The sequence below is a fragment of the Alligator mississippiensis genome, chromosome 5 (genome assembly GCF_030867095.1).
Source record: "Alligator mississippiensis isolate rAllMis1 chromosome 5, rAllMis1, whole genome shotgun sequence".
In the NCBI taxonomy this organism is placed as follows: domain Eukaryota; kingdom Metazoa; phylum Chordata; order Crocodylia; family Alligatoridae; genus Alligator; species Alligator mississippiensis.
The window spans coordinates 123,474,940-123,497,348 of record NC_081828.1 but is presented as its reverse complement, the minus strand read 5'-3'; the positions used below and the strand labels follow the sequence as shown (position 1 = coordinate 123,497,348).

At 40.9% G+C, this 22,409-nt stretch overlaps 1 protein-coding gene across 11 annotated transcripts in view; it reads right to left on the bottom strand.

The window, feature by feature from the left end:
- GLI3 (GLI family zinc finger 3) overlaps positions 1-22,409 on the bottom strand; it is a 287,546-nt gene that overhangs the window by 28,318 nt on the left and 236,819 nt on the right. For all 11 annotated transcript variants that reach the window (XM_059728658.1, XM_059728650.1, XM_059728651.1 and 8 more), the window contains one exon: positions 1,165-1,314. In XM_059728658.1, the coding sequence (XP_059584641.1) occupies positions 1,165-1,314 (150 nt within the window). The remainder of the gene's footprint in view (positions 1-1,164; positions 1,315-22,409) is intronic.

Here is a 22,409-nt window from a genome sequence, read left to right as displayed (position 1 = left end):
TGCAACCCATATTAGAAAAAGACCCTATTCTTAAAAAAATCTTCCCAGAGCCACCCATCCTAGCCTTCAGACAAGCACCGAACCTCGCCAACCTCATCACAAGAAGCAAACTTCCTCAGCCCCAGAACACACCAAAAGGATCCAGACCGTGCCATGACAAGAGATGCAAAACCTGCCCCCACATCTCCACCACCTCCACTATTACTACACCCCACAACAGAGCCATCAGCATCCCAGGATCTTACAGCTGCACCTCCAGGAATGTAGTATACCTCATCCAATGCACCAAATGCCTTGATGGAAGATATGTAGGAGAGACCAGACAACAACCGCGCACCAGAATGAACGCACACCGGAAATCCATCAAAGACAGAAACACCCAATTACCGGTGGGGGCACATTTCTCACAGGAGGGCCACTCTCTCTCCAATCTCTCAGTCCTGATCCTCAAGGGAAATTTACACAACACATCCCAGAGACGAGCCTATGAGCTCCATTTCATCAACCTGCTGGATACTAGAGATCAGGGACTAAACACAGACATTGGATTTTTGATACATTACAATCTGCCTGGCAACTGACTCCCCAGCCCAGCCCAGCCCAGCCCAGCCCAGCCCCTGGCTTGTTTACTTTTCATTCCATCCAGGAACAGCACGCAGCAACTGCTGCAGCGTCCTTAGCCTGACGAAGGGTTTTTGAACCCGAAACCTTGCTTAATAACTATTCTCCAACCATTTGGGTTGGTCTAATAAAAGATATCAAATTCACCCAAGGAACCTTGTCTGCCTAGATAGTAACAATATGTTCATGTTTTTTTTAACTCAGAAATCCATTAGCATTTTGGGGTTTAGTAGTATTTCTATGAACAATGCAAGCAACTCTACCTTAGTGAACACCTTTTACAGAGAAATTTAATTATTTAATGGAGAGAATTTAGATTTAGGAAACTGGGCCTAATCGAATCATCATCTCACACCTTCCTGTAGTCACTGTCTTCTGTGCAAAGTAAGTAAATAACTGCTCCTCTGCTGATATGGTGCTGTTTTCACAAGATCAGACACAGGTGTGGAACAGCTATGTTGGGAGTCCAAGCTGGGAAGAAGCAGTTTCATGACTCAGCCTGTCAAACCTGTGAAAACCAGCTGTCCAGGATTGTGTACTCACAGTGCATTTATGAGGCTTTTCCCCGGTGTGTCTCCTCATGTGTACCACCAGCATATATTGGGCTTTGAAGGGTTTCTGCTCCCGGGAACAATCAAGCCATCGGCACACAAACTCCTTCTTCTCACCATGGATGTGGTCATTGTTTATATGCTGCAGAGGTAGAAACCATATGATAGGTTAGCACATTAGCAACTCCCTTGTGTTGAAGACATCATACCACCACTATTAATTACTGTTACTAGTATTACCATAGAACATAGGAGCCTCTAGCATGAACAGGGACCTCACTGTGATCCAAACATACAATAAAAAAAGAAAGCTTTTTCTCCCAAGATATTATAATCCAAGTAAATTACAGACCTAATCTAAAACAGATAAAGTGTTATGTGGTCCTTTCTATAGACATCAACAGGCTTTTGATTAGTCCTACATATTTAATCAATCCCAATTGATTAAATTATAATTGATTCTATATAATTGATTCTGTATAATTTTACTTAGGACTCAATTTACATAGTTCACATAGGGTGTGTCTACACAAGACACTTAATGTGCTGTAGACAGTCTACGGTGTATTTACGCATCATGTCAAAAACTGTGCTAATGTGCAGAAGAATTAGTCTACTGCACATTAAGCATCACAAAAAGACTGTGTGCCATTGCTACTGTGTATTAGCACTGGCTACTGCACATTTATGTAGTACCTCATATTAGAGGTACTTAACTTAATGTGTAGTAGCAACAGCACATTAATACATGTGTAGATGCGCCCACAAAGTACTACTTACATCCCAAAGACTTAATTTAGGTGCTAACACACGATTTGCAAAATCATGCTTTCAACAAGATAGCCTCCAAATAAAAAGGTGAAGTAAAAATGTTCAATTGAGCTTCCAACAAAATATTATGTCTCACACCATATTACCAGTATTTTTGTTTTGTGCATGTATTAAATTTAGTGTATGCTTGATAGACTTCAATTATTTAAAAAAGCAAACTGGAGTTCCTTCTAATCCAGATTTCTTTGCCATTTTGTAATATGGTTCTTCCTGCTTTCTCCTACAATTTCTTGAAGACTCAGACCTAAATTTGAGTCTCACATGCACATGCTCAGCTCTCATTTTGGTCAGTGGGATCTTCATGAATGAATCCAAAAGCAGAATCTGGTTCTATATCTTTCACTTTTTCCATTCTATAAGACCCTGGAGTCACAAAGAATTAAGAAAATGTACTTAATTCTTTAAAGTTTTTATGTACAGGGATAGCCTAGTGAGCTAGGGCATACATATCTTAGCATTAAGTTTATTTTAAAAAGGTGTAACTGTCAAAATTCTCAGTTTTAAAATACACACAATCGCTCACAACCAGAATTTTCAGTTACCTAAAGGAATGAATTTCAATGGCACTTAAGCTGCCTGATTCTCTTGGATTTCTTGGAAAGTACCATCAACCAGAGACTTAATTTTTTTGTATTTATTTTTCTGAAACAGTCTGTTTCCCTCTTCTACCACTAGGTGGCTGCCTGTCTCAAAAAATGGAACTGTTTCAATTAAGGCACTAAGACTGTTTCCAGAGTTTAAATTTGATCGTAGTACAGATGAAATTAGCATCCGCTCCATAAGTAGCTCATAGAAAAGTCAAGCATACAGAAAGTCAGTAGTTCATAGTGAAACACAAAAAAGATAATCCTGATCTTTTCAGAGTCTTGAAAACAATAAAAAAACTAAATAAAATCACTTATGTTCACAATTATACAACGTCTCTATGGCAAACACATGTGGGCTGCCTATAAAAGATGACTGTTCTTTTTCTGTTTTCAAAACTTTATTACCATTTCTTATAAGTTATGATGCTGCACTGAGCATAGGCACAGAACAGATGTGCTGGACAACGTACAACATGTAATCTTTAAGAGTTTATGTTTCAAGTGCATATCTCTGTAGTCCATTCATATTACATGCGCCCGTACCAAAAGTGTACAGATGGCCAGTGTTTTGAAACCGAATCAGAACGGTACAGGAAGGTTAATATGTACTCTTATTGCCTGAGAGAAAAAGAAGCAGCTGCATGAAACTCCATTATGAAAACAACTATTGGTCAGTTCTTTCTGCAAATAAAATGTATCACGAGTTGTCTGGATAAAGCTACACTGTACTGGAGGAACAAAACCAAAATTAGTGCATATGATGCAAACTGAATGTGGTCTGATTTTGAATAAGAATCAGCAGTTCATTTTGTTCTCTTTTACCTCCAAAAGCATCCTTCTCCCTGTGCTGTCCTGCACAAGTCAGGGTGCAAAATTTGCTCACTTTAAACACACACTTTGAAAATGGTTTCTCAGTACATATACCTATAACTTGCATCCATCCCTTGTTACCTCCGGGCTTCCCTCATGCACCCTCTTGCTTTTTGGACTCTCTGACTTAACATGACCCCTTTTGCAATCTATGCTAAAGGCAGATAGCTGCAAGAGTATTTGCCTGCTGAGCTATGTCATCCACCTCTAAATCCCTTCATTGGCTCCTCCATTCAAGCTTCTTGTGATTGCCTTCAGGTCACTGCCTGATGCTGCTGCTCCCTACATTTCTGCCCCCCCCCCCCCCAATCATGTCACTGCTTTCCCATTCTCTCTGCTTCTCCCACAGGCACCTGCACTTTATTTCACAATACTCCTGTGTGTCAAACACCTCTTGGACCTTGTCTACAAAGCTTCTCTGTTCTCTCATGAAGATCCTCCTCTTCAAGTAAAGCCTAGAAGAAACCTGATAAGGGCATTTACTAAGCTGTGGCTGCATCTACATGAGATGCTGACTGCATTGTTACTGCACAGTCATTTATACTTGCATACACAAGTACTACATGATTTCACAGTAACCGGTGTTACTGCGCAGTAGTGTCCCCAAATGGCTTTTTGGTGACACTACTGCACAGTAGCTTGCTACTACTGAGCAGCCAGTGTCTTGTGTAGACACGGCCTGTTTTGACATAGTTAAAACATGAATGGGCTGTTCAGTGACCTGAGGGACACAGAGAAAGATGTGGAAAGGCACTGGAACTGACACTGGGCACTGGTACAGAAGGAAGAGCAGAGGGCTGAGATACGTGAAGAGTTGTAATGAGTTAATCCTACATAGCAAAAAAACCTAAAATGTCAGAACACAGCAAAACACTTCACTATGATGATTCTTGGCTTTTATCACCCTGATGGTTTATTTTGGGCTAGATCCTGATATCCTTAACACATTTTTATATTGGTCTGTGCACCACCACTTTGACAGACAGGTAGACAAATCAAATGTCTATTAGATTTTTCTTGGTCCTTTCAATTGTTATTTTGAAGAACAATATTTTGGAATTATTTTGTGGAGTGTGTGTGTGTGTGTGTATGTTTCATTGAAAAAAAATGATCTATCTAAAGTGTTCAGAAATTTCTCAACTCTGGCAATCAGGTTCTTTGATTCTGATAATTACCTTCGGATTTCACATGGTGTTTTTGCCTCCTTGGTCTCCATAACATGAATGATTGAATAGTTTTTAGTTTATAAGACAAAGAACACTCTGGAATAAGAGTATTATGCAAAGCAGAAGCTTTGGTGGAGTACAATAAGGATTTATGGGGTTTCAATTTATAATCTGTTTGTAACCTTATTACATCCATGAAATGTCACATTCCAGGGAGTAGATCAGAAGGATTTTTTTTCCCAATGAAATTGAATTTTGATGTAATAGCCCTAGTTTCTTACAGGCAAAAAGACCTTTCCTTTCATTCTGTGTTTGTTAAAGACCCAATCCTGCAAGTCTTCCATTAGTAATCCTGATAAAGCAAATGGGCCCATGAAAGCCAAGAGACCGCTCCTGTGTTTAAGGACAGACACATAAGGCTCCACTCAGCATCTGGCTCCATATTATTAGAAGCTTCCTACCTGATAAATAAAACTCTCTTATGAATAAACATGCTAAAAAATATCCCCCATTGTATACAACTGTCATTAGACACCAAGCCCTGCAAGTCCACTTATAAAATGCTGTTTTCTTTCAAGCCAATTCAATGTTACTCACTAGAATTAAATAAGCTGTCATCCAGTTCCTGTTCTTTAAAGGGTGTTACCATATTGCCCCAAAATCATTTGTGGAAAAATGCCAAAACATAGAGTGAGGACATCCAGTCCTGGTATAAAGAAATAGCAGTTCTATTGCCATCAAGGATATACCTGGCCTGTAATCTCTATGTGAAGATCAGGGACTGTAAACCCTGCTTCACAGTTTTTCTAGCAGCAAAATAGTCTATGATTAGCCCAACTGTCATTAATTATATAAAGATATCTGATAAAGTGTGTTTCATATGCATCCCATACCATTTTATAAGGCTGGTTCACTGCCTAGCACCCCGGCAAAAGATTGTATATGACATTTGAGGTAAGAACAATTAATGATCAAGTTTGGTATCCCCCTTCCATAATTTCTTCTCAAGGATAGGAGTGCATTTGCATGCTGATCAGAGCAAACTACTCGGTAAGAGTTTACTCACCGAACAAAAGCCAAAGGTGTATCCCTCCATTGTGCAAGTGGCAAAGGAGATTATTGTTTGACCCTGGAGGAAAGATGTGAGTTGCAAAGGAGCACTGCAAAAAGGATCTATTTGAGGCTGCAGCTTCAAACCAAGTATGATTTGGTGGAGAAAAGAAGAAAGTGTGGTGAAAACATCTAATTCTAAGTGATACAGTGAATGCATCATGGTGCATATTTAACATGAAAAACAGGAACAGAAAATGCTGCTTATCAGCTACGTGGCCCCATGAATGGCATTGTGGAAAGCATTGTATTTGCATTTCAGTAGATGTTTAGTTAGTTAGGTAACTTCAATGTTGTATTAATAAAGTTTTTGATAATTAATTTTTCCACAATGTTTAAAAGAAGTGAGTGCTAAAAGTCTCCACACTACAATGCATCATGAAACACAAACACTTAACCCTATTTATGGTGCAAATCTTTCCCCCAGCTGCTCAGACACAAGGCCCACAGGGCAGCAGAGCTACTGAAGTCCCTCTGTGTGAGACAGGCAGTAAGCGATGGGAGAAGAGCAGCCAAACAGCTTCCAACCATGACTTATTTTGCAGCTGCACAAAGGAGTGTGAGAGTCCACAAATAGCAGAGATGCAGTATTCCACAGCCCAGAGTATGGAGCACACAGAGCACAGACTGTGGTGAGCAATACCAGCTGGCAGAATACTTGTGTGCTAGGGCTAGAAAAGAATTAATTGGCACTAACCTATGGGTTATCCAAATAAAGCTTCTTCATTCTGGTTTCGTATTACAGATGAAGATTTGGCCCAAAGTCCATATGCAATTAAATTGCTTCAAGAGTGAGTCAAATATACAATGTACATCTACTGTATAAGCTCTCCACTTGTTTCTGTTTTCAGGCATGAACAGATAAAACATTTATACCAGCATAATATCGGTGTAAAAAGTAATGGAGAGATGATGTAAATCCTTAAAACACAGTAACTCTTCCCAACCCAGTGGAGGATTCTCTATCAAAGCATCAGGGTAAAACTGTACTGGTTATAACTTATTCTAGTTTAAGTTTTGTCTGTCCACAACAACCTTTTGGTGGCTGTTTGCTAAATGAAAATATGTTATCTCCTCCTACTTAGTGGTGAGGCCCAGTAGTATCTGCCTATGCTACTGGGTGAATTACCCTAGGATAGATGCATATCTTTTAATGAATGTATCTTCAAACCATCCCATGAGGTAGGGAAGTACTGTTATACCCACTTAACAGATGGAAAACTGAGGCAGCAGATGGAGAAGGTCCAGATTCTCAAAGGTATTTAGTTAGCTAATTCCCATTGATGTCAGGCTGATTTCAATAGTCTAATTTGGGCCAAACAGGCTTGGACTTAGAAAAAGCAATGACCTGCCAGAAAAGTGGACACGCAACATTTATACTAATGCCCATCCTGCTTCCTCCTCAAGGATGTTATCCACGATTCATCTCTGCTCTTCACTACCATATTAGGTAGTCAGGCAAGTTGGACATGACAACATCTTGTCATAACGCTTCGTTAGAAGGTGACATTCACGATCCTTCCTGTCAGACCAGCAATGGACAAAAGACAATGTATAACTGATGACCCATGGTCTGTGACCACATGGATAGAGGACAGATCTGAAAAAGAGCCAGGATAGAGAGATGCAACAGGCCAAATATATTCTCCCACAATGGAAATCCCAGGGGCTAGGCAAATGCTTTGTAATGTGGAGTGGAACTGCTACATCCCCAGTAAATTTTTCAAGCGTGTTCTAAGCAGAGTAACTGAGTCCTCCTCTAATCTGTAATAGTACTGCAGACTGTGGTCACTAATACCAACTGGCAGAATAGTTGTGTGCTAGGGCTAGAAAAGAATTAATTGTCCCTAACCTATGGGTTATCCAAATAAGGCTTCTTCATTCTGGTTTTGCATTATAGATGAAGATTTGCCGTGTAACTGAAGTCTCCAGGTGTCTCCCTGCCCTGTCTCCCCACTCCCAAACACACACACTCTGGAGTTACTCTGCATCATTGCCTGGAAAGCAGACATGAATACACCCTATTCTTTTTCTACAAAAGATCACCCTCAGGAAAAGTCAAACCCCTGTACGGACAGGCTAAGCAGCAACATCTCTAATGCAACCTTCACGACTGCATAAAGATCGTATGTATTTGCCCCATGTATTTAAGGTGGCATAAGCACTTAAGCCATTGCTAGTCCTTAAAATGGGAAGAAGGACATAAGTCACTTTAAACCCTTCTAGTAGCATAAGCACTTAAGCTGCTTTCAGTTCCTAAGGCTAAACAGAACCTATTACCATGCATTGAGACGTATGTATTCCCACACTGTCACATGGCTGTGTGGAAGCTCAGACAATCCAGCTTCCTACTTCTGAACGTATTTATTATTGAATTATAGTCTCCATAGTTGTGCTGGGCACTTCCTAGATGACTCAATAACAGTGCCTGGACAAGTCTTCAGCAGCTGTAAATTGACAAAGCTCCACTAAGTCAATGAAAGTATGTCAGTCTCCACAGCTGAGCATTTGTCCCCAAAAGAGGCCAAGCTCCAAACAACTTCCAACTGAAAAGACTGATCTTGGCATCTTCTTTGAAACTGAATATTCCAAAAATCATCCCAAGTAAAACCAACTGGACCTCGAATGTGTTGTGGTGATATGATCATTTTTTAGTCATTTCAGGCCTGTAATCACATGGATAAATGTCCTCTTTTACTGTAATCTTCACTCTGGTGGTTGAGCTAGCTATCAGACTTGATGACATTTCTGTCACTCAAGCTCAAAGTACAATTTTCAAAGTTTGTTACTTATCAGTGATTCAAAAAAATAGTAGGGATGAACTCCTAAATGAAGATATGCCTAGTTCCAATGATCAGATCTTTTTTTTTTAATTGTTTAGAGGAGAAAAAAAGTGGAGGGTTTTAACAATGGAAAAAACCAAGACTACCATATGTGCATAAATCAAAGAGATCAAATCCCTAAGCTAGGAAAGCTTCATTCAGAAAAAATGGTTCTTTGGAAAGTTAGTTAGCAGCACATACCAACGAGAAGGTATAAATTAAACCACTTTCTAGGTTTAATATATGAACACTATATAGAGGTTCTGGAGAAGACATGCCACTTTAAAATATGAACTAAACAGCACTGAGTGCACTGTATCCATTAGGCACATTAGTGACCCTTAATAGCAAGAAAAAAGTTCACTCAGCTGGAATTCTGGTTAAAGTCAAGTGCTAGCTCCACTTTTTCTTACTCCTATAGTTAATGTTACTTGCTCAGAGTCCCATCTCAATTCCTTGAGGAAGACTGGAAAAACGGGCAAGAGCAGTCTGTGGAAGAAAGGAAGTAGGGGGATCAAAATTAGAAGGCCAAGTCAACTAAGAATTAATGACAGGTTATAAGCAAATACGCAGGCCCACATCAATGTATAGAAAGGACCATTTGCATTGGGGCACAAGAGGAAAGGCAAACTAGTAGGCAGTTCAGACAAAGGCAGTGAGTGATGGCAGTAGAGTGAAAGAGTCCCAGGAGCTGATGGGTGATAGGGCGAGCAAAAGATGGAACGCAGCAATGGAAAGAATAGGGAATGGGATAAACCAGACAATTAGAAAAGAAGTTAGAAGGAAGAAAGAGCCAGGGAACAAATACGGAGCAGCCAAGAAGGTAGCATAGGAAAGGAAGTCACTGAAGATCAGGAGGGGTCTGTGTGGGCAGCCACGTTCTCTACATGACAAGACCAGAGAGGAAAAAAGAAAAATAGGAACTCTTACACAACAAGGCAGCTTTTATCTCCACCAAACTCTATTAGGAGGTGAACTCATGTAAACTGAAATGGGCTGCTTAATGTGAGCACTTTAGCACAATTAAGAACATAAAATGATTGCATAAAAATTGGAGCTTGCCCCTATCAGATAAGGCATGCATTTCAGAAGCCTCTTGTCTTCCAAATAAACCCTTAGTTTCATGGTTAAATAATATTTATACTCGCCTCCAGACAAATGACCTGGAAAATGTGCTGGCAGTTACTGGCTCAATATTTTCCCCATATTAAAGCAACATATCAATTTAAACATTCAAGGTGCCAGCATGCAGAGAGATAGGCAGGCAATGAGATTTTCTTTCCCTTTCTTGAAATGAAGCACTTTTTTGGCCTAGAAACCTATCTATCTGGAGTACAGACCCACCCACAACAAGAAGCCATTATTTATGAAACTGTGATACACCATAATGAGATCCGCAGTCATCATGGGAAAGTGGTTTCAGATGCCATATTAAGACAGATTAAGTTTTTGCGAGAAGAATGGGATAGATTAGTTAGATCACTCTTTGTGGTCTTGTTCATTCTTTGAAGAAATAAGAGGGAAACTGAGCTCTCCATTAGGAGGAAATTTTAAGTAGTATGCTAATGAAGAAAAAAAACAATATGGCTCCTTTCTAACAACTTACACCTATACTCTGCAGGTGTATTTATGCTACATAAAAAAAAAAAGGATGAAAAATCTAATATAATTACCTGATTTAAATTTTTTATTCTAATATTTTCTAATGCTTCATTTTATTTATTTTTATGCATCTTCATACCCCGTGTTCAGTTTTACTTTTGTTTAAATTAGTATAATGTGCAATTTTATAGTATGCTTCTACTGATAAGCAAACATCATGTAACTATAACTAATTTTATTGTTAATTCTATTATATCACTTTAGCGAAAGCTGTATGTAAACTACTACTACTAGAAAACACCCTGACATATCCCAGGTCAACCACCTACAACAGCTGCCACCTAGCTCTAAGGGAAGTAAATACTGATCTTATTCTTTGGGAAGCAGCAGTCTAGAGACATGAGTTTAGTCCTGCATTATTGAGACAGAGCTTTCAGTTCAAGTTAAAAAAAGAAAAACCCATTTAAATTGATGATGGTAGCCACAATTTCCCCTTCCCCCATTGACGCATATCTTATTTGGGGCTTGTTGGTTGTCAACGGTGGCCTAGTGCCAGCTGTGTTTGAATGGCATTTATGTTACCTTGTAGCTGATGTGTCTTAGTTGTCAATGCCATACTGGATTCTTCATTGCTCTGTATTAACAAGCCTTTTATAAGTATGCAAATCAGAAGTGCTTTCTATAGGCTAATTTATATGAAGGGGTGTTTTCCCCCATCCAAAATTTTAAGCTTTCCTTTTTGTTCATTATCAATACATTGTCTTTGTTGCCCATCAATAGGTTAAACATACCCAACGTGTATGTTTAAATGCTGAAGACAGAGAAGTCCCCAAGGATACGTCAAATGTTGGCTCCTGTACAAAGAAAATACTGTATTTTGCTCTGAAGAGCTTTCTGTGGCAATTTAAGCACAGCGAGACAGACACAATATCCTGGAGAGAGGAAAACCGGCCTTATTACATTCCTGACCCAGGAGAAGGGATCTGCCCTTAGGACATAAAGGGAATCAGTGGGGGTGGTGGTGGGGAGAGAGGGGGAGAAAGAAAAGTTAGCTAATCCTGAAAGTAAAGACAGCAGTACATAATGCTGTGCGGCCTTTCTTTTCATCTCTTGTTCTACAGTACATATATGATACAACATTAAAGAGGCAAACACCTTTTCCTGTTCAGCCTGAAGAGGTATTCCATGAGGCTGTATTTTGGCTTCCGTGTTTTCATGTGGGCATTGAGATACTTTGGGAGGTGGGGATAGAGAGGAATGTGATATTATAAGGATTCCTTCCTAGTAAAATCACATCTTGTTCCTGTTTCATTTAATAAAAAAATCTATTCACATTATCTAATATGCCAAGCCAGCTAACAGCTCTGTAAAGGTGATTTCCCCAGTTCATTCTTGGTTTCCTGTGTAAGTCCATGTAGCCACGAAGCAATGGGCAAAAACCCATGCTTTCAGTCTTAATATAGAAAAGTTTACTGAATGAGATTCTTCCCTATCATCAGCACCATGGTTGTGGAGGTTAATCGCTTTACTTTTATAGCTATATAAAATGCTTTAATAGGCTCTGAGTTTTATTTCTCCTCTGAAGTTCCTTCACATGACATAACCTAAAACTAAAGTGCCATCTCTTAGGGAAGAAGCTTACATTTCTGTATTATTAACTGGGAGGTTAATAGAGGAAAGCTGGAATCTTAAAGAGGTCAGGCTTTAGGCTTTCTTTTCTTTTCTTTTTATGGAAAGAATTTTACACTAGAAGTGGCTGTGATAATTGAACCTTGCCAATCCCTTTCATGCTGAAGTGTTATGCTACACGTGGTGCCTGAGTTCATGTGGGTTGTCAGTATTTCCATATTTCATGACATCTGTCCCTATTCCCCTCTCAGTCTAAAACCGTGAATCTTCCAGGCACATTGCCAAGCCTCTCTATTTGAGGAGGTACTGGGAGAGGGGTGAAGTTGTTGCAGTGATTTCTGGCTAACAGGATTTCTGTCTAGTAGGAAAGCACAAACTGGATGTTTAAGCCAGGCCCGTCAAACTTCTAAGTCACTGGGGGCTGCACCAATGGGGGATATACCATGTGGGTTGTACCAGTGCAAGCCACAGGTCCCTTCCCCCCTTCCCCCTCCCCCCCCCCGGCCATGTAAGTACCCCACCACTGCACAACACATGTGAGCACCCCAGCTCACCCTCAGCCCCCTGGCTGCAGTCCCTCTCAGCACCATGGGCTGTGTCATACTACCCTACCCTGGTTTAAGCTATACTGGGCACTTAACAGCTATACTGGGCACCTGAGCAGTCAGACAGTCCCAGTTTAAGTTAGACTAGGCACCTGACTGGTGAGCAAGTGATGTGTGTGGAAACAAACCTGGAGCACTGAGCTATAATTTTCAAAACTACTTAACTGACTTAGGAACCCCAATCCGATTTTCAAGATATGTGTTAACATAATGCTGTGCCTGGAAAAATAAGTCCTGCAACTTAACAGAGCTAACTAGCTGGATGCAGCACTGTGCTAAGGTGGCTAAACTGCTTCTGATCCTGGATGCAACATTTTCAGAAATAGCTTGGTGCACCTCCATAGGGCACTGCCCTGTGCTACATAAAAATATCTTTGAAAACCTAAATGTCATTGATTTTTCAGTGAGACTTAAAACAAGACCTAGATTCACAAGGGTTTTTTACACCTTGTGATTCTGGCCCTGAGCGACTAAATCAATTTTAAAAATGGATCTTGGGTGGCCTTGAAAAATATTTTCAACTTTGCATTTCCCAAGTTCTTTGTATTTTAAATATCAAAACCACCAAGCGTTTGGGATGATCTCTCTTTGCTGTGTAGTTCATATGATAAATAAAGAGTAATTCATCAGCTGGGAATGCAATTGATGGTGGCCTGCAATATAGCCATGTACTATAGCTTAGGCTTGGTGAGCTGGATCTGGTCACACAGACACACTCCACTTGTATTAAGTTTTGATTAGGCCTTAAAGGCTCCTTGTGTGCTGTAGCACAGGGAGGGTGAGGCCAAGAACCTGCAAGGTAGAGTGACAGAGCTGTAGTGGCCTTGGGACTGCCACAGTGGAACAGCACTGTTCATGCTACATGAGCTGCTGTACACTTGAGGAAGGATTTCCCTTCATGCACAGGCTCTGTACTACCTAGAGATCACAGTTCTGCTCTCAGTTGCACAGGCACAGCTCTGACTGAAGCTATGAAAAAATACAGTTATGTAACAAGAGTACAATTGTTCTCGTAGTTTGCTGGCGGAGAGGGTGAGCAACTATTAGCAGCAAATCAGTATGAATGAGATCATCTCAGACTGTTGCCCAGGAAATACACAGCTTAGTTGATTTTGAATTACTGATTATGGAGAGATATAGTATCACCTGAGCCTCAGCTCTAGGATTCCCTATGTCTGGGGATTATAATGGTTTTAGTGTGCAAGTGCTGTAGTATTTCCAGGAAGCCCACGTTATAACCCATTAAACATCGTAATAGGCAGTATCCGACGCGAACAATAGCTGACTTCCTTGTGTGTTATAATGAACTCACATAAAGCTGTGTTAATGAAAACATACGTGAAAAACAGGGCTTACCAACCCCATCCCCCCACCCACATGCCTAAACAGCTGCAGATGTTAGTGCAACGCTTTGAAAAGTGCTTATCCTATTTCTAGCTTTCTTCACTGGCAAAAAATGTCACAGAGTTCTGCTCTGTGCAGGGGGACAGTAAAAGAATAACAAACAGCATTTCAATAAGGTATTTCATTTTATTTGTAAACACCTTGAAGGATGAAAATACCAGCCTGCTTTTGTAAAAACATACCATCACATGAAAGGTAGACTACCTAAATACTTTGGATATTTTCCCACGTGGCTGCAGTACAGATGACAAAAATCTCCAGACCTTCTTCCTGCTACCATAACTCATCTGACTTCAAGGAAAATCACGCCTATACTGTTGATATTAAAACTGAAATTAACTTTCCCCAATAGTGTTCACCTCTAATAAGCTCTAGGCATATATTGTACCTAAGATGTTCTGTGATTTGCTCCATTGCTGTGAACCCTAACAGACCCCACTGCAACACTGAGGTTGTAGGCAGCTGTTATTGTCTTAGTGTATCTTGGTTTCAAACCAAAATAAAAGTAATAACATCTTGTGTAAAAACACCTTTAAAAAAAGTAAAAATACCTTTAAAATAATGTACATTCACAAGAAAATTAAATAAGCAAATTTCTAATTTTTACAATCCACAATGCAGATTAAAATGGTGCCGCCCAGAAACAAACTCGCAATAGTAGAGATGTAGGGGGCTGGGTTGGAAAATGGGGGCCAAAGACATTAATATATAAAGCCGTAATGTGTTCCATAAATTGCGTAGCTTTAATGACAAAAATCTGTTAGCGTTTCCATTGCAGTTTAATGCAAGGGTTTTGGAAATAAACCACAAGCAGGTCAATACCAACAGGTTCTTTGAGTTAAAATGTAACCGTATATTCCAGCAGCTTTATATCATTTTATATTAGCAGAGACAAACCACATAATCCCAGGAGCCAATTTCTAAATCTAAGAAATGCTGTAGCATGATGGGACAAGGGGCTGCTATAGAGCAGATTCTGAAAAATTCCAAACTACCAGACTAGTACAATTGAATAACTATCTACACACAGGATTTAGCAAAATACCTGAGCTCCCATAAACAGTTTGTCTTGTTTTATGAAAAATCTTATGGTCATAATTCAGAAAATAAGATAGCAAATGAAAATATGGGCCATTAAAACAGACCCGCTATTTAGGTTATGATAAATGTATGAATGTAAACACTGAGAATGCATTCAGTACTTGCCAACTGATACACAATTCCTTTAGTTCAGCAGTTTAGACTTAGACCAGATTCTTTAAAGCCATGCATTTTTCTACAGCTTTTAATAGTTTATTAATGATTACTGCACTGTTAACAGCAATCCCCCTAAAATGAAACAAAAGGTGTTCCTCAGCAGGACTTTCCTGTATAAATCAATCAATATACCTTTAATTTTTTTAAGAGAATCCTCCTAAACATACTGTAGGAACATGTTCAAAACCTATGCAGTGAAAAAACTCATGCATCTATGACACTAGCCCACTAAACAGCAGCAATTATATCTATAAATTATAATCATAAATCTTTACAGATTATGTTAAAAACTGGGTTAAATTAGGAGATGGGTACTGATCCATGGTTTGCCTATGAAGATCATGATGCTTGCAGCCTTAGTAAAGCTCCAAAGAAGCTAGATATCCCAAAATTATGGAGAAGTGGTAACATATTAGGGAATGTTTAGCAGATAATATATATTTTAAACTTGTCTCATGACATAGGAATACCTGGATATTTAGAGACAATCTATTGTAATATCTATAGGTAATAAAAGGAACACAGTTTTATTGTCATTGGTGACATCCATGACTGACCAGAATAAGACATCCCAGGCTCTCCTGTTACACTTCTGAAAACTCAGACAGGTATTTCCTGACTGCAAGCTGCACTGCTTCTACCTACCACAGAATTGCCACTGATATCTTGGCTCCACAGGCGAGATACAATCATTTGGGGGCCTGGATCTGCCCTGAAGGCAATAGATTGACACCCCCTTTCCTAGAGTATGGCAGAAACTGGGACTGAGATGAAGCCTGGCTAGCTTAGGTTCCATCCAGGCACTGTGGCTGTGGTATCTGTTGGAAGTGGGAAACATTCAAAGGAATTGATGGAATAGAAGTAGTTGCCTTTGGCATGCTGAGGTGCTACACAATTTAGGGTTCATCTACTCTTGTTAGTTTTCAGTAATACCTTTTTTGATCTGTTGCTAGACAGAAGATTACATTTTCCTTCCTCTTAGATGTAGACCAAACTTCAGTCACTCTTGTCTCGAAAGCCAAAGTTAGGCTAAGGCACCAAGCTTAACATAGACCTAGGAAGGCTAGTCAGAAGCATCAGCATATTTTCTTATTCTCCAGTCTTTACATAGCCATTCATTGACTTCGGGGTGAAATTTAAGGTGCTGCTGGTAACTATATATATAAAACCCTAAGCAGTCTAGGATTGAGTTACCTCCAAGATTCCCCATTCCCCTGAGTGCTGCTTTGGTACTGAATTTGGCAAGAACATGCTAATAGTCACTCCCAGAAAGAAATCAGCAGGAGCCACCTGAAAAGTATTCTCAGTGACCAGCCTGCAGCTTTGCAATTTCCCTCCTCTAAAAATCATCAGAGCCTGAGCCTGGTGCCTTTGGAATGTGATATAAAACATACTTCTTTGTTCAGGCGTTTTACTAATTGTAAGTGTTGGAATCCCCTTGGCAATTAATTTCCTGACTGGTAATCCCCTGGCTCTGATCCATTCAGAGAAAGTGGTTATGTTGCAGCGAGGTGTGTGTCTAAGAGTGCAGGTCATATGCTCCCTATTTGAAATAAATCCTGCACTCTCTTGACTTAAACTAGTGACTGTGCTTGAGAAATGTTCTAATTAACTGAAATAATTGAGTAACCTCAACAGTCCTTCTCAAACTGAGTTTCAGAAGTATAGGAAATAGTGTACACACTGCAGTATGGTTATCTAGGCAGCCTTGGCAACATTCACAATGTTTGGAATTTAAACAAAAAGTTATCTAAAGGGTACCCCAACACATGCCACATAGATGTAGTGTGATAATCTGAAGTAATAACATTAAAACACATCTTCAACATACTGTTCATTTCCCTTATTTTAAGGAAAAAAATGCACCTTTAACTGACTATGTTCTATGACCTTGCATCTTAATTGCAAAATTCAACAATTATCTCAACCTGGTGTTGAGTTCCTGTAACCCACATAAAGGGTGCCTACAGACCTGTAGATGCCCCACTCTAAGGCATAGGCAGACAAAGTTCTTTGGGTGAATCTGACATCTTTTATTAGACCAACTAACCAACCAAGTTGGTCTAATTAAAGATATCAGATTCACCCAAAGAACCTTGTCTGCCTGTGTCCTTAGACCAACACGGCTACAACCTACACCACTCTAAGGCATGGCGCTTTACTCAAAGTACCATGAGTTAAGGATGCCCCCGCCACCTCCCCCCAGCTAGCCTGGCAGGAGTATTGCAGGGAGCTGAGCTGGGCCCATGAGGCAAAGGGACTCCATTCCACCCTGTGCACCCTCCCTGCTCTAGATAAGCAAAGCCAATCTGGCAGCTGCTGCTGCTGCCACTGCCAAGATGCCCAGGCAGGGGGGTGATGGGAGGGAGCCATCTCACCTCATGGACCTGGCCCCCAGCTCCCCCCAGTATCCCAGCCAAGGTACCTGGGGGACCATGAGGCGGGGGGGGGGAGGGGGGAGAAGGGGGCAGCCCCACCTGGGCTTCTTGATGGCAGCAGCAGCTGCTGGATCAGCTTTGTCTGGCCAGAGCTAGGGGGTGGGGAGGGGTGGGAGTGGAATGGAGCCCCTTCATTTTGTGGACCTGGCCCAGCTCCACCCAGTACCCCAGCCCGCAGCTGTCTGCTGCTCCCTCCCTCTCCCCACTGACAGCCCCTGGGGTGGGGCTGGAGTGGTGCACACTGGTGCTCGCCTGCCCCTGTAAATCATGAAAAATTATCTCTGGAGGGAACACAAGTTCCCTAAAGTACTCTGCTTTAGAGTTCCTTCCTTTGATTTGATGAAGGTTAATGGTCACAAACTACTACAAGATCGTTTCAGGCTGGACATAAGGAAGAATTTCTTTACTGTCCGAGCCCCCAAGGTCTGGAACAGCCTGCCACCGGAGGTTGTTCTAGCGCCTTCATTGAACACCTTCAAGATGAAACTGGATGCAACTTATCTTGCTGGGATCCTATGACCCCAGCTGACGTCCTGCCCTTTGGGCGGGGGGCTGGACTCGATGATCTTCCGAGGTCCCTTCCAGCCCTAATGTCTATGAAATCTATGAAATGGAAATACAAGCATTTGAAGGATTCCTATTCATTTGGCCTGATCCTGCTCTCACTGAAATGTATGTCAAAACTCCCACCGCACTGAACAGTGCTAGATCAAGCTCACGGTTGGAGGAGAAAAACCATTGTGGGTAAGTTGCTAACTAGAAGGGAAGGATGGACCTTGCTAAGCTCCTTCACCGCCTCTTTCCAGCTGAAAATTTAGTATGTTTCTACCTGCCGCTGGGCTGCTGCTGTTCTTTCTTTTAGTGCCTTCTTGACACATGTAGGAGAGGATAAAAGCCTAATGAGTGCGAATGTCAGCACAATATAAATTACTGCAAGGGAAAACTTGATGCATGGCTTGGGAGCTGAAAGAGGAATGTCCACCATTGTTTGTGATTATGGATCACATCACAATCTAATAGCAATTTTTATTTAATCAATAATTTCCATGCTGAACAGACAGCCCTGTTACAGAGAATCGACAAGCAGGTACTGATAGCGACAAGCCTTGTTATTAATCTTTACCCTGCCAACTTATCAGCCCAACTACTGTAAAAAGCACCACCAAGATGGATTTAGAGGCAGGTTTTCTTTCTTCCTTTTTTTCCTCCCTGGCCCCTCTGCCTCCCTCCTCTTTGCAGGTACGTAATGTTTCATACACTTGAGACACTAAGTTTATTTGAAAACCTGGGGCTTGAATTACACAAAAAGGCAATTCATATTAAGCAATTTCACAAATCAGTGGGACCTAGACCAGTGCTCAGTGTTAGCCATTATAGGCTAATAAATCATACTTTCTCTTTGAGATGTCAATCGCCAAAGTGCTTTGTAAAAATGTTGGCATCTGTAATTCAGCAAAGCCTTTTCATCTTGAAATAAGATGCTCCAGACTGATAACAAGAATAATCCTCTCTTGATCAAAAAAAAAATCTGCATTTTACCAATTAAAGCTCCTGCCAGAAGCCAAACGGAGCAGCACTGAGACTCCACTGAAGTTTATCTCTGCTAAACACAAGGAGGAATACAGTTAGAGCTTTGTTTCATTTTCAGCTTGACTACTTTATCTCGCTCTAAGAACTGCAGCATCTCAGCCTCGCGATGCACGTAAGAATGGTATGGGCAGACCTCATACCTGCAGTACAAGCCACCAGAGCTTCCCACTCCTGACAAAAACGCCACCCATTCATTTTATAGATTAGACACCCGACACCTTGAAGAAAAGTCACACCAGCAGAAAAGTTCCAGAGGTAAAAAAAATGGATTTGCTCAACCCTGATAAAAGGATCAGCTGAGTATTTCTATTAAGAGGTTATACAAACAAAGGGCACAGCAAAATTGAAACTTTAGAGAGACGCAAAATCTCTAAGCCATCTGCAATGCTGAATTTGAGCACATACATGCCTTGTGTACCCACAAGGTTCATGTTTGCACACACAACACTGCCATTTCTATGCACAAACAAAAAAAGCATATGATAATTTGACCTACACCCATAAATACAAGATTTTCTAAGTGCAATGGGTACATTCACACAAACCACTCGGACATAATTCAGGGGCCATGCTGTGGTACTCATAGCAAAGATTTTGAAGACAGAACATACTGCACTGTAGAACAAGTCCTGTCCCTTTAACCTGCACCCAACCAATGTAAGAGACAAAATACAGAAAAATACTCTATGTCCCCTGGAGAATATGGTATACCATGGCAGAAAACAGAGAACTTAGCTAGGCACCCTACACTACTGGTGACACTGAGCTAAGCTATTCTGCAGCTTTCTATGCATTACTGCAGAGTACCTAGTTAGCAGTAGTGTGGCCACACAGTCAACATACAGAGCATAAACCTCAGTCCTGTACAGAGAGATGACATATTAGGGGTGCCCACAACTTACACTGGTACCTAAGCTAAGGGCTAGTGCAGGGATTGGCAACCTACAGCCCACAGGCCATATATGGATTACTAAGAGGTCCAATCTGGCCCACAAAGTCTGGAATTGATGATACAGCACCACTGCCCATCCCCTCTCCAATGCTCCCCTCCATTGCAGAGCCTGCTGCTTTGCTGCATCTATGGTTAGCCATGCTGCAGAGGGGTTGCTCTTGGGAGGCAGACACTTGAAGTCTGTGGTGCAGAGCTGGGTCACCCTAAGTCATCAAAAGGTTGCAGATCCTTGGCAACCAGTGCCAGTCTGCTATCCCAAGCTCAGATATAAGGAAGGATAGCAAATTGGGTTTGCAATTCTCTCCTCAACACTCTACCAACAGAGCTCCCATACACTATGGCTGAGGAGTCCAAAGCTCAGCCCAATGCTTTTATCTCACAGTTGTCTAAGCATTGGTTTATTCAACCCATGTGTTCTTCTCCAGGAATTCCCCACACAGGGAATTAAAATTAGAAATCACCTACCCAGTGCAACTAAACCAGGAAGAATTCACTAGTCAGCTGCACATTGCTATCAACCAGCCATAAACAGGCAAAATGAAACTCACTTCCATTAGGGTCCCCTATCAAATTTGTACTCAAAAGCACAGACCAGCCTCAAGCCCTCTGCTCAGTATTATACCTGCCCCTTCTCCTCTGCAGGTCTACTATTTAAACTGCATTTCATAGCTTCTCTATCCCTTCAGTGAAACCAGTGCAGTAAGGATAGCTCCTGCAGCTAAAATGAACAGCAGGAGCAGGTTAACAACAGGCTTTACTGATGCTAAGTGAGAAATGCTAATTACACAGGAATTAAAATAAAATGCGATTACATTTCTCTCTCTAAATACCTTTTAATTCCTCACAGATTACAATGGACTTTATTTTTTTAAACATCTCTCTAAGAAAAACATACTATTTCATTTTTATTTTGTGGCTCATTGAAAGCAACGTTCGACAACAGCAGGTGATGGCTACTGCTTACATGCCCTGCGTAGAATGCCACTCACCTAATTCAAAGTCCACTTGCACCAGTGGGAATCTTTCCATTAGATCAGGCCCAATGTGATCAAGAGATCTACCCAACGTACCTATACTTTATATATTGTTGGGTTGCAGAAAAGCATGAACACTGCAAATGCCTGGCCTGCCTGCAGAGCAGAGCAAAGATATGTTTTTGAAGGTGGACAGGAGGGTGCCAGGCCCTCAGGGCTACTGGCGCTGTATGTTGCACATGCAAAACAGTTGTGCAGCAACCATTAAGTTCATCTGGAGTGAGTTAACCTTAAAAGCAACAGCACTGACACGGTTACTTTTGATGGGGGTTAGAGGTCCAGGATGCAATTTACTAGCATATTTTTTTAACAAAACATTCTTTATTATTCTATACTCTATAACTGTATAAAGGAATAGAAATATAATGTAGAATAACATAAAACTGGATGATATACATAATCACACACACACATACACAGAGCCTTTAGGGCAGGGATCTGCTTCTGGCCCTTCATAAAGTACATAAGGCACAGCTGGTGTTACAAATACCCAATCACGGCTAAATGAACAAATTACAGAAAGTTAACAGAGACTGGGGATTTACCCCGCATCAGCTACACCATAGTGACTCTCTGTGCCTATTATTAAACTGCGGGAAGTGGAAGCTGACTTGCAGCAATCGAGCCCAGTAACACTGTGGGTTAAGCTGTCCCGGTTTAGCTTTCACTTACCACATGTGAGAGCAGGCACAAGAACAATTATTGCACAGCAACTGGTAAGTGCCCACTCTGTTAACTCACTGTCATCTGTGTGTTTGTCTTTACCCTCAAAGCCGTAGGTTTGGCAGCCTGTTCCATATGACCCTGCACAGTAAGGGGTTGTTTTAGCTATAATTAGGTTTTTAACAAACAACATGTGTGTGTGGGGCAATGGTAGAGGAAGATTTAAAATCCTAGAGATTAATATTCATCCAAGATGCTATATATGTGTGCCCCCTTTACTATTACTCCCAGACAGCTAAACAATGCACAATTCACAAAGATGATGTGTTACTTGTTACAGCTAAGAAACCCTTGTAAACCAATTCCCCTCTCCTCCCCCACTGAGATCCTGGAATAGACTGGACTGATGATATTGAAAGAAGGATATCTCTTATAGGCAGATTAATTCCTGAAATTTGAAAAATATACTTGGTCCAGACCCAAGCAGGTTAAAGACCTTAGCTTAGATATAAGTAAAAGACTCTCCCTCTCTCCCAAAGTAAAAAGATGGGGTATTTCACATTTTAACTTATTTAGTTGTTTAAATGTAAATGAAACATTTGTGAGCTGCTCAGAACAAGGGTGTCATTTAACACATGTTTTTACATTGCCAAATACAGGTCTGACCTACTTGAGCC